A 12,874-nucleotide genomic window follows, 5' to 3' on the forward strand; every position below is an offset into this window, starting at 1 on the left:
TGCATTACTTCATGGATCTAAAGGAAATTTCATTAGTTCCTCTTCAAGTATAAGTCAATAATCAGTAAAGATTCCAAATATAAAAGGATCTGCGTTCTAGTCATTAATGTTGCAAAGAGGCTTATGGGGTCAAGTGTCTTTGCTGTTTTACTTGAGAAATGCCACTTGGGGTTTTCACTCATTTTTATACTGTATTTTAATGTAAGACTCTTGTAGAAGTACTAGGAAATTGACTTGCTCAATTCTGGATGACATTGGAGAAAAGAGCTTTCTATAGTTTTGAAGTACTTTCTTTTTTTGGCTATACATAATGTTAATAATTATAGATACCATTGAATCAGGAATTTACAGTATATTGAGGGAGTGAAATTATGTTAATCTACAGAAAATTTACAAACCAAGAAGTATATGAACATCTAGAGTTACACTCATCCTCTATTCATTAGCAATTTTATTTTTAAGTTCTTGGTATATCCATTGTCAGTTGAAATCTAGATTGTATAACCTATGTCCATTAATTAAGAAAAGTGATTAACAACATGTTAGGAAGAAAGATATATATGTTTAGGCTAATTTGGTCATCTTGTTGTATATTTAATCTTCTTGAGAGAAATTATGCTTTTTTTTAGCCTATACAGCTAATTTTTCTCAGTCTCCCTCTCCTTTTTTTCAAAACTCTTTTAAAACCAATTGGTATTTTTTTTCTCTTGACTTTTCTTAAATTTATGTTATTAAGCCTATAAAGTCTATAGCGTCTTGCATTTGATTTAACGGAATATAGTATTATCTGTCATTTTATAGCTTTCTAAATATCTTCATACGTTAGTTCATTTTTTCCTTCCCTATGTCTACACACACACACACACGCGCGCGCGCACACACCTAGTGCTCATGCTCTGTGTCTCTCTCTGTCTACCTCTGTTTCTCTATCTCTCTAGATAGTTACATTAAATTTTGTCAGACATTAAGATTGCTACCCCAGCTTTCTTTTGGTTCAGACTCGCCTGGCATATTTTTCTATCTTTTTATTTTCAACCTTTTGTCAGTTTTTGTTTTAAGTATATTTTGCAGATAGCATATTATTGTATTTTGCTTTTGTTTTTTAATCTAATTTGATAGTCAATACTTTTTAATAAGCTCACTTAATCCATTTATAAATACGATAATTCTTGTTCTAATTAGGATTTATTTCTGCTTTTTTATTTTATATTTTTAAATTTAGACTACTCGTTTTATTTCTTTTTATTCTTCTTTCCATGGACTAGATCAAATTTTGTTTTGCTGGTTTTGGAGGTTAAACATTTATTTTTGTTCCTATGGGAGACGCCCTTAACTCGTGAACCATACTCATATTTATTTATTCTTATTGATTTCTAAAGGTTATCAATATTTGCATCTTCATCTAAAAAGACAAGCATTTTAATGTGCTCTCATATTCTTGCACATCCTTTTTGTTTCTCCCCTTTTTCCTACCACCTTTTCCAATCTTGGTCAGATCATGTTGCTATTGTACAGAATTTTAGTTTAGTGTTATTATTGATTGCCCTTTCAATCTATGTTTTCCCTTCATTTTTTAGTTTTGGAAATTCACACCCATTATTTCTTCATATATTTCCACTTCCCCATTTAAATTTTTCTTTTTCTGGGACTCTGGTTATTTAGACATTGGCACTTCTCCTTCCTTTCTCCATATCTCTTAGCTTTTTATGTTTTCTATCTCTTTGTCTTTTCTGTATTTCTTTGGGAGAGTTTCTCAATTTACTCTTCTCAATGATCATTCATCAGTTATATCTATTCTACTTTGATCTCTTATATTGGATTTTTTAATGTCAGCGACTATACTTTTATTGTCTATTATTTTCCTTTGGTTCTTTTGTTCTCGCGTTATATTGATAATATTTTTTCTTATCTCTGTATGTATATTTACTATGTTTATTTTAAAGTCTTGAGCTGACTTTTCCAGTATTCTCCTTTACATGCTATATGTCTAGTTGCATGTCTTTTATGGTAGTTATATTCTTTGGATGTTTGGTTGATTTGGCAGCTACTCTGATAACGTCTGTTGGGGAAGACTGAACACTCCATTTCAAACTGTGTAACTCTTGTGAATTTAAAGCGAGGGAGGGAGCTGCAGGGACTAGATTTCTACTCTTGATCCTCCCTGTGTGCTGCCAGCTTCTATTCCGTGTTTCACTTTTAAGTTCTTAGGGAAAAGCAGCACCAGGAAGAGGCAGTCTCTTGAGGTTATAATCTAATACCCCCGAGGGTTTGGAGGAGAAGAGGAGGAAGACGACTGAATGTTGAGGGCCAGTCCACATATTTTCCTCACTTTCTCACACCAGAAGGGCAGAGGTACTGACCTGGGATTATTGTCCTGACACATGTACAGCCAGTTTGGGCTGCTGCTGCCATTGCTCATTTTGGCTGTGAAATTGCAAGGAATGATCTTCCTGAGGCTATCCACTGGAGAGAAGCAAGAGCAGAACTTAAAAACCTTTCCTTCAGCCTGTTATCTGACTGCTTCCTCTAGCAGCTTTCTGCCATTTGCTTCTTCCTGACACAATGATTCAAGATGTCCCTCACCATTCCCAGAGTCGTCTTGTCCCACATCTCCTTGCTTTTGTTGTTTCTCCAGAGTTGGCTCTGGAGGACGGAGTCAGTAGCCTGCGATAATAGACCATTTTGGCTTCTTTCATTTTTTAAAAAATTTATATGGGCTGCTGAAAGAGTCTAGATTGCCTTGGAATAATTTAAGTGTACTACATCTTGTAGGAATATTTTTCAGACACCAGCCTTTCCCTCATTAGCCTGTGCTGCAGCTTCGGTGGTGCCTTTTTATTGAGTCAGTGAGAGAAGGAGGATATCTAATGAGATGGATACTTCTTCCTAGGTGATTCCATCGATTCATGCCTGAGTGTCAGCACAAGGTGGTGATCTTGCATGTATTTATGTTCTGTGGCAGAGTTTGATTCATGGAACTGAAATCTTTTCATAATGTCTGGCTCTGGCTCCATTGTCTGTAGTTGGGCTAATAACTACATTTGCCAGCTTGGAGATATTATGAAAATTTTCCATTTTCTCATTCTGTTCTGTTTTTTTTTTTTTTTTTTTGGTGCCTGTTCTAGTACCATGTTTGCTTATCATGGATGTGACAATGATTATTGTTAGCATAGCAGAAACAGTAGATGTGGGTGTTTAATTTTAAACTTGTTGTTTTTTTTATAAAGTTGTACTAAGAATCTTTCATGATTTTTATCCTGCCTTTGTGTTAACTTGGTTAGTGATAATGTAAATAAGGGAGTTGTATCAAAATAGTTACCAAAAAGAGTAAAATATCTTAACTTTTTTATTGTAGTAAAATATATATAACATAAAAGTACAATTTTTATTTGAGATTTTTCTTGTTTCTTGAGATAGGCTTATATTACTATAAATTTCCTTCTTAGAGCTTCTTTGGCTAGGTCCCATAGATTTTGGGTCATTGTGATTTCATTTTCGTTTGTCTCAAGTTATCTTTTGATTTCTTCCTTGATCTTTTTGTTAACCTAGTTAGTAGCATGTTATTTAGTCTCCATGTGTTTGTGTGTTTTTCAATTTTCTTCTTGTAATTGACTTCTGGTTTCTTACCATTGTGATCAGAGAAGATGCTTGGTATTATTTCAGTCTTCTTAAATATAGCAAGACTTGTTTTGTGGCCTAACATGTGGTCAATTCTGGAAAATGTGCACTTGAAAAGAATATATATTCTTTTGCTTTGGGGTGAAATATCCTAAAAATATCAGTTAAGTCCATCTGGTCTAATGTGTCATTGAAGGCCATGGTTTCCTTACTGATTTTGTCTGGATGATCTATCCACTGATGTTAATGGAGTGTTAAAATTTTGTACTATGACTGTATTACTGTTGATCTCTTCTTTTATGTGCATCGATATCTGTTTTTATATATTTAGGTGCTCCTATGTGGGGTGCATAAATGTTTACAAGTGTGAAGTCCTCTTGTTGGATTGATCCTTTTATCATTATGAAGGTCCTTCTTTGTCTTTTATTATAGCCTATGTATTTTGTCTGACATAAATATTGCTACCCCAGCTTTTTTTTCATTTCCATTTGCATGAAATATATTTTCCCATCACTTTATTTTCAATCTCTGTATGTCTTTTGATCTGAAGTGGGTTTCTTGTAGGCAGTATATGTATGGGTCTTATTTTTTTAATTCATTTGGCCACCCTGTTTCTTTTAATTGGAGCATTTAGTTCATATCTATTTAAAGTAATTATTGATAGGTATGTAGTTATTGCTATTTTGTTAATTGTTTTCTGATGGCTTTTGTAGTTCTTTTCTGTTCCTTTCTTATTCTTTTGCTTTCTTCTTTTGTATATTGATGATTTCCTCCAGTGTTGTGTTTGAATTTCTTTTTATTTTTTGTATATCTCTTATAGATTTTCAAAAAGTACAGTTTTTAAAAGTACAATTCAGTGGTGTTAATTATGCAATCATCACCACTATCTATATCCAGAACTTTTTCATCATGTCAAACAGAGACTCTGTAATTATTAAGCAATAATTCCCCATCTGTCCCTTGCCCCAGCCCTTAGTAACCTTTAATTACTTCTGTCTTTATGAATTTGCCTATTCTAGCTATTTCATATAAGTGGAATCATATACTATTTGTCCTTTTGTGTCTGTCTTATTTCACTTAGCATAATGTTATCAAAGTTCGTGCATGTTGTAACATATCAGAACTTTATTTCTTTTTGTAGCTGAATAATGTTCCATTGTATGTACATACCGCATTTTGTTCATCCATTTTTCTGTTGATGAACACTTAGGTTGTCTCTACCTTTTAGCTATTGTGACTAAAGCTGCTATGACCATCCATACAAGTGCCTCTTTGAGTCCTTGTTTTCAGTTATTTTGGGTATGTACATAGGAATGGAATTGCTGGATCATATTCTAATTCTGTGTTTAATTTTTTAAGAAACTGCCAATTTTACTCACTTAGCTTTTTTTACTCACTCTTGCTAGCAATGAGTACTGCTTTTAAAAAATAGCATTGCAAATGTGATACCACTATTGAAAAAACTATTTCATTGATGTTATAATTTTCATTGCTTTAATTATTAATGAAGTTGAATATTTTTCTGCTTATGAATAATTTGCATTCCCTCTTTTGTGAATTGTCTCCGTGTTATTCAAAAAAATTTATTTAACTGACATTTTGCAGAACTTATTTTAACAATCGAATTTAGCTTGTTTATTTCTGCCAAAAGTATGTGTCATTTTTTTAAATGCTTATCGCTATGCATTGGTCTTGTCAACTATGACATTTAAGTTCCTCTCGGGCAAAACTCAACCCCCCACTTCTTAAGAACTCTGGATTACTGAACAAAGTAAAAATAAGTTTAAATAAGAAATGTAATTTGAATTGCGAACAAGGCATTCACGTATTCATTATTTCTCATTGTGTCAAATTTGATGAGTATGTGGGATGTGTCTCATCTAAACATATAAGAAATGTTGCAGAAGGCAGAACAGGTTGATATGAATCTATCCATTCCATATATTTTATCTTCTCCTTAGGTGGTCCAGGAGTTGGAACTTTATAACACAGGATATTATTTAGGCATGTTTCTGAATTCTTTTGCAGTCTTTCAGGTATGTTTAGTTTACTATATCATTTGAAAAGATATTAATATATTTTATTATTGCAAATACTTTTAGAATTAATGATCTGAATTATGAAACATTAACCTTTTATTAAGTGTGTTGCTGAAGTGCAGTTATATAAGTGTAATTTGAAATGGAAAGATAATCATCCTTCCAGTTTGTAAAGCAAATGGAAAAACTCACTATTAGAGAAATTAATGGAATTGTCATTCAACAAATATTTTCTTACCTTTGTATAACTTTTCCTGACATTGAAATGGCTTTTTATGCATATGAGTGTGTGCATGTGTGTGTGCATGCATGTGTGTGTGTACGAGAGAGAAAGACAGAGACAGAGAGACAGAGAGAATGTATGCTCATGTATGTACCTACACTCTCAAAAATGAGCAAGGGAAAAGAAGAAAAAGAAAGTACTTTAACATTCTGCATAAAAACAAATGAACAAGAATGAGTTAGGAGTGTGGGAGACTGCTGTGACAATTTTGAGAGCATTTAAACTTTTAAAATTATTCTTTCTAGGAGTGTGGCCTCTGGGTATTGACGGATGCAAACCTTGTGAAAGATTACATTGATGGTGTTTGTAAGTCAAATGTGCAATGTGCATTTAAAATATTTAAGTCTTTCATCTCAGATATTTAAAGTTACTTATGTAGGTATGAATACTTTCTGGTTGAACATGGATATTGTGATTTTTATTTCCTATTCTCTTATCCTAAAATGTTTGGAGTTTAATGTATGTGTAACATATCTGGAACATGGCTTGGAATGTTCATCTGGGCTTCTGTCTGGATCTTTGAAATGAATGCTTTCTATTTGCTCTCTGTCATTCTTTGAGGTGGTTAGAATTTTGGACACACTGGAAGATCCCGTGGAGATTCCAGCTCAGTCTAGTGAAGCAAACCAACACACAGAAGAGTGTGCTGGGGGCTGTTATGGGGAAAGTGTGCCATGAGCACACACAAAGTTTATGCAGCCAAGAAGCAGAGCAGAATCACCTCTTGAGACTATCCTTCCCCTTTGCTTGGTTTCAGGCCCTTATCAGTGTCTCCTTGACCATTGCTACAGCCTCTTAACATCAGTTTTGCCTCCCTCCATTTTCCTCCAGCTCTAAACGATTGTTCACACTGAGGCCAGGGTTATCATATAAACACGTGTTAGATCATGTTTCTACTTTATTTAAAAATCTTCAACAGGTCATCATTGCTTAAAGGATTCTGTCCAAACCCTTCAGCATGGGATATATGATATTTTAAAATGTGGACCCAGCCATTCTTTTTTCCCATTGTATGCCACTTTTTGTTTTTAACCTAATACTCATTGTCATATTTCAGACATGCCTTTGTACTTAGCTTACTTTTATTTTTTTCCTGCATGGGATACTCTTTATCTGGAGACTTAAGGAAAATGAAATTCAAAAAACAATGCATAATGCATTTTCACCCCTAGCCATACTCTTTTCATCATTCAGATTCTGAGGAGAGTCAATCTTTCTCTGCATAATAGACATTTTACATATGTCTACTATCACTCTTATCACGTTTGCTACAGTTTTCTATTTATCTGCCTCCTCCACAGACTACAAATGGAGCTCATCGCATTTATCTCTGTTTCTTTGGTATTTGCTACAGTATAATTTTTTTACATTTTATTTTGAAAAAATTTTAGAAATATAGAAAAGTTGCAGAAATAGAGATTGGTGATCCACAGTTTGTATGGCAATATAACTTTTATATTAGAATAAAAATAGTACACTGGGTGATTGTAGCATCTTATGCCTGGTGTGAATGGTAATCAGCGTTCAAGAGCTAAAAAGAGGAGAAGAGCAAAAGTGGAGACGGCTTTAAAAATGTGAAAAATATGATTTAACTTATTTTTTTTTTAGCACTTTTACTGTAAGTAGCTTTTCAGGTATTGGCTATAGGGCAAGGATACTTTTTTTTTTTAGTTCTGGCTTGACCGTAACTGGCCATGCCACTTGATTTCTCTGGGTCTCAGATTTCTCATCTGTAAAATGAGAAGATTGGACAAGATGAACTCTAAAGTCCCTTTCAGCTGAGGGTTGCTGTGATTCTGTGGAATAATATTACAATCATTCTTTACAGTGACTTTTTCCTAACAGTTGTCAATATTTATTTTTAGACGAAAGTGTAACATTTGTTGAGGACGCCCTGGAGGAAAATGAAGGATACTTGGTAGATTTCTATGACTTTTCGGTTAGCAATCCACGTATCAGAAAGAATTTTCCAGAGACTTGGATTTGGCTAGACACCAACATGGGGTAAAAATGTATAAAGTTTTTTATCCATATATATTTATGTGTGTGTGTGTGTATGTGTGTGTGTGCGTGTGTGTGTATGTACACACATGCACGTGCACATTTAGTATTTAGTGTTAAATAAATTTTGCCCTCTTTCTAGTGAAATTACAAAATAGTGCGATTAAGAACTAAACAGACCAAGAGGTTTTTATTTTAAAATGTTTATTGTATCTAAATATAGTATTTAATAAAGCCACTTGCAGTTGTGGCAATGAGAGTGTCTTTAAGAGAAGATAGGCCTTTTTCTAATGAAGGGTGACTTTAACTCCTTTGAAGTCTCTTGGTTCTCACTGGAGAAAAATATTGCTGGGAGTACATTTGTTGCCTTGGGGTGGGAAGTGCTCATGGTTACTCCCTCTACCTTGTGGCTCCTCATAAAACATTCCCATGCGCCACAGGGAGAAGCAGTGTGGGTGGGGGAAAGAATTCGCCTTAGTTGACAAATCCTGTGTTACCTGATGACTGAGCAGGTAAATCATGAAATCTACATATATTTTATAGTCAGCCGTTTATGGAAACTTGAAATAAGACACAAGTCAAACCTAAAAAGACAAGAACAGCATTGACTGGGATACAGAGGGAAACTTTTATGCAAATTGAGAGATATAATTGGAGTTATTTGAAAAAATACATTTACTATCTATACAAAATTTATGAAAATAATGTTCATTTTGAATACATAAACACTGTAGAAAGCTTTTGCTGGGATATGGATTAGTATGCGGTGTTATAACTTTATGACCTATTCCTTGAGAATATAGGATCTACTGTTTTATGCTTAAATCTTAAAAAAAATTAGATATGTAAATGATTTGAAAAATTAATAGTCTTCCAAAAATGGTTTAGGTTATGTTGACTTACTTCGAAATGTGTCAGTTATTGGTTTTGTGATTTTTATGTTTATCTTGACTTTAGTTCCAGGATTTACCAAGAATTTGAAGTTACTGTGCCTGATTCTATCACATCTTGGGTAGCTACTGCTTTTGTGATCTCTGAAGATTTAGGTTTTGGTTTAACAACTGCTCCAGTGGAGGTAGTGTATTAAAGTGCTGCTTATAAATTTCATAGTGCCACAAAGTGGAGAAAGTGTCAACTCCTCAGTGGATTAAAAAACAAAAATGACTGCTTATAATATTGATTATGGTTTAGAGATTACTTGGTTTTTCTTTTTTCTTTTTTTTCATCTGTTTTATATTTTAGAGTATGAGCTGTATTAAGCCACTAAATGTGGTAGGTCCATATTAAGATCTGAATAGAAAGTTTCTTATTGACCAAAGCCAGCCACTTGCAAAGGCCAGAAGAGAAAATTTCAGTGTGTCTCTTTTTCAAGGATGAGAAGAACGTCTCAAGATGTCCCCTAGCAGACATTTCTTTGCATCTCTTTGGTCAAATTGTATCACTTGTCACTTCCTAAACCAGAAACTGGCAAGAGGAATATAATATTAGTCATTAGTGTTAGGCCAGTAGCTCTCACCTCTGTCATACCTGAAGCCTCCTTTTTATAACAGATTTTTTTTGTTTTGTCCCTTTACCATCCAAATGAAATTCATACAATATTTAACATACCTATACACTTAATTTAAAAGTCAGTATGATGCCCTAAGTGAAATATTAGAGAGAAATAAAAGGAAAGTAATGTATAATAAAATAATGTATATTTCAAGATATAAGTGACCAGGCATAGCTGCACTAGAAGGCATAATAACATTTAAATATTTATGCCATACATAGAATCACCCTGTGTGTAACAGCTGCAAATGCAGGTTGATGTGCACGTATTATTTTAGCAACTCAAAAACCTTCAGGGGTCCTGCCTGTGGTGATGTAAATTTCTGAAACTGTGAACAACTTTTGAGAAAGTTACAAACAAAACAAGTGCAATCTTTTTTTTGATTTACAAGATAGTCATATCATGAAAGATTCAGTGTGTATTGAAAAATGCTTTGGGTTTATATATAAGGTAGAATTAGGTTTTAAGCTGAGGTCATTATAAGCAGGTACTTTATGTGAATGTCTGAAGGGACATTCAAGAATCATGAGGGACATGGGACAATTCTTCATTATTTGGGACTGTCCTGAGCATTGCATACCTTCACCCACTAACTGTCAATGCACCTTTTTATCATTATGACAATCTAAGACACTTCTACAAACATCCAAATAAACCTCTAGAGGGAATAACTGTCACCAGTAAGAACCATTGGCCTAAATTTATCCTTAGAGATAGGGGAGGGGTTCAGCTTCCCCTGGAGAACTTGGCCAGCAGTGTCAGAGTTGAGTCACCAATGAGGAGGTATCTAAGTTATAAGGTAGTAAGCAGAACACCACACATCAGTCTAGAATGGGCTGTTTGATTTGGCTTTTAAAGCAGATTGGTAGAGTGAGCATAGCATTGTACAAGGGGAACTTAGCTTCGTGTTAGACACATTGGGATCTAGTTCTGGCTCCTCCACTTACTAGCGATATGATATTCTACTGGTTGTAGAGGTCTCTGAGTTTCAGAGTTCATTTCCGTAAAATAGGAGCATAATGCTTGCCTCATAGGGTTGTTATGGTTAAATGAAATAATTTGTGTTAAGTACCTGTTTCCTAGTAAGCACTTAAAATGTCGTGATTACTATGTTAACGAACATAAATCAAATCAATTTACTATCATTTATTTGGTATAAATCGCTATTTGCTTTTTGTTGATATGCAAATGGATATTTCTCTGTGAAGTTACAAGCATCATGGGTTTTGTGAGATTTGCTTTTAATTACGTAAAATGCGAAGCATTTTGACTTGAATAATATATGTACTCATTGTATTCTTTCCAGCTACAAGCCTTCCAGCCATTTTTCATTTTTTTGAATCTTCCCTACTCTGTAATCAGAGGTGAAGAATTTGCTTTGGAAGTAACCATATTCAATTATTTGAAAGAGGCCACCGAGGTAATATATTAAAGATTTTTTAAATCACTTATGCTTCAGGAAAAAGTGGAGAACATGTAGGGATTGGGTTCTGTAGTGTTTGGGTTCTGGATATCTAAGCCTTTTATACATTTCTGGAGGGTTAAAAACATACTTTCTCAGTGATTTCTTCTGCCTATTAATGTCTAAGGATATTCTTCGCACGTCTAAGCATTCTCTCCTCTCTGTTCCAGCATGGTTCTCTACCTTAGCCATGTAACTTCAGTATTGTCTCTGAGACAAGGTTTTCTCTTTCTTGGCTCCCCATAGTTTTTTTTTCTAGTCTTACCCACATCTAGAATGTATTGCTACTTCTCACTGCCATTCTGTGCCCACTGCAGTTGGCAAGAATTTATTCCATTCAAGACCTAGCTTGAAACTAAGATACTTTTCCTTACTCGTTCTGTTATGTTTGTTGTCCCATGGTTATATAGTGCATTCTCTCTTTAGGCTTTGTTTTTTGAATCATGTGCTGTGTCTCCTTAGTCAGTTCCCTAGAAGGCAGGATGAGGCTCACCGTTTGTGTTGTGTCCACAGTAGAGTTAACCAAATGACTAACTAGAGATATGTAATTAACCTTAATATTAGGGTACTACATGAAAATGCCATAGTCTCTTTAAGCATCATGTCGATAGAGTAAATTGTTTCTGATTTAAAAATTTTATTTTTTAATCTAGTCAGCATGCTTCAGTGTAAGGAGCAAAAGCTCTGGGATCAGAAGCCCTCATTCAGTGTCCTGCTCTACCACTCAACAGCAATTAACTTAATCGTAGTTTCCTGTAAAATGGCAATAATAATTACTATCTCTACAGAAAATATTTTGAGGAACAGGTGAGAAAATGGGAAACCAATTCATAAGATGTAAGGCCTAGAGAAATGCTATTCTTGATGAGACTGGCAACTTTGACATACTTTACAAAAGTTTCCAACCAGTGTATGCTTCAGGACTGATGTCTGAGTCACACTTAATGAATGTGAAAACATTCGATCCTGTTCATCTCAGGTTTTTCTAACGGGGTCAGTGCCCCAGGATGAAACCGTTAAATTAGGCTGGTGGCAATACCATGACATGAAATAACCTTTCTGGGTACCTCCTTACCACTCGACAGCTTCAGATGAGAGAATTAAATGTTTGTGGGAGTTTAATGTTAGAAATGGAGCTGAAGAATGCCCTTTCCCCACGTATCTTGAGGTAGATGGGGAAAGCATAGGAAAGAAACGAAGTTTTCCCTGATACCCTCTCATTCTCTCCTTGGCTGACTCTTTGTCTCATCTTCCTCTAGTCTTGGGCCTCACAGATAAATAGCACTTAACATGGTGATAAAGCAGCACTTTACTGAGGAGCATTTATTATACAACACCTTTGATAATTTTTTCTTCCAGGTTAAGGTAATCATTGAGAAAAGTGACAAATTTGAAATTCTAATGGCTTCGAATGAAATAAATGCAACAGGACACCAGCAGACCATTCTAGTTCCCAGTGAGGATGGGGCAACTGTTCTCTTTCCAGTCAAGCCAACACATCTGGGGGAAATTCCCATCACAGTCACGGCTATTTCACCTGCTGCTTCTGATGCTATCACCCAGAGGATTTTAGTGAAGGTAAATACTTGAAGTCTCAAAGAAGTGAAATGGAAATACGTAATTGAAAAGGAAACAGAAGATGGTTCTTCTTGGTTAGGTTCGTTGGTGAAACCTGGTGGTCATCTCCTCCACCCTCCTGGGAATGCCGAAGTGTTTTCTCATCTGTGTGTAAAAAGTATATGACATTTTGGAAGTAATTTCCAGTTTCCTCTTTAAATTTATAGTACAACTATAAAGCAAGTCTTTTTTATGATCAGTTACATTTACAAATTGTGTTACATTGGGATCCTATTAAATCATGCCAAGTTGATATATAGATTTTGAATTCTAGAATTCCTCAATACAGGTAGAAGAGATTT

At 34.7% G+C, this 12,874-nt stretch overlaps 1 protein-coding gene across 1 annotated transcript in view; it reads left to right on the forward strand.

The window, feature by feature from the left end:
• Positions 1–12,874, forward strand: part of CD109 (CD109 molecule) — a 109,371-nt gene that overhangs the window by 64,664 nt on the left and 31,833 nt on the right. Inside the window, exons 16-21 of the mRNA XM_011381024.2 lie at positions 5,580–5,654; positions 6,186–6,246; positions 7,806–7,944; positions 8,899–9,016; positions 10,800–10,913; positions 12,315–12,533. Of these exons, the coding sequence (XP_011379326.1) occupies positions 5,580–5,654; positions 6,186–6,246; positions 7,806–7,944; positions 8,899–9,016; positions 10,800–10,913; positions 12,315–12,533 (726 nt within the window). The remainder of the gene's footprint in view (positions 1–5,579; positions 5,655–6,185; positions 6,247–7,805; positions 7,945–8,898; positions 9,017–10,799; positions 10,914–12,314; positions 12,534–12,874) is intronic.

The sequence above is a fragment of the Pteropus vampyrus genome, unplaced genomic scaffold (assembly GCF_000151845.1).
Source record: "Pteropus vampyrus isolate Shadow unplaced genomic scaffold, Pvam_2.0 Scaffold422, whole genome shotgun sequence".
NCBI classification, from domain to species: Eukaryota; Metazoa; Chordata; class Mammalia; order Chiroptera; family Pteropodidae; genus Pteropus; species Pteropus vampyrus.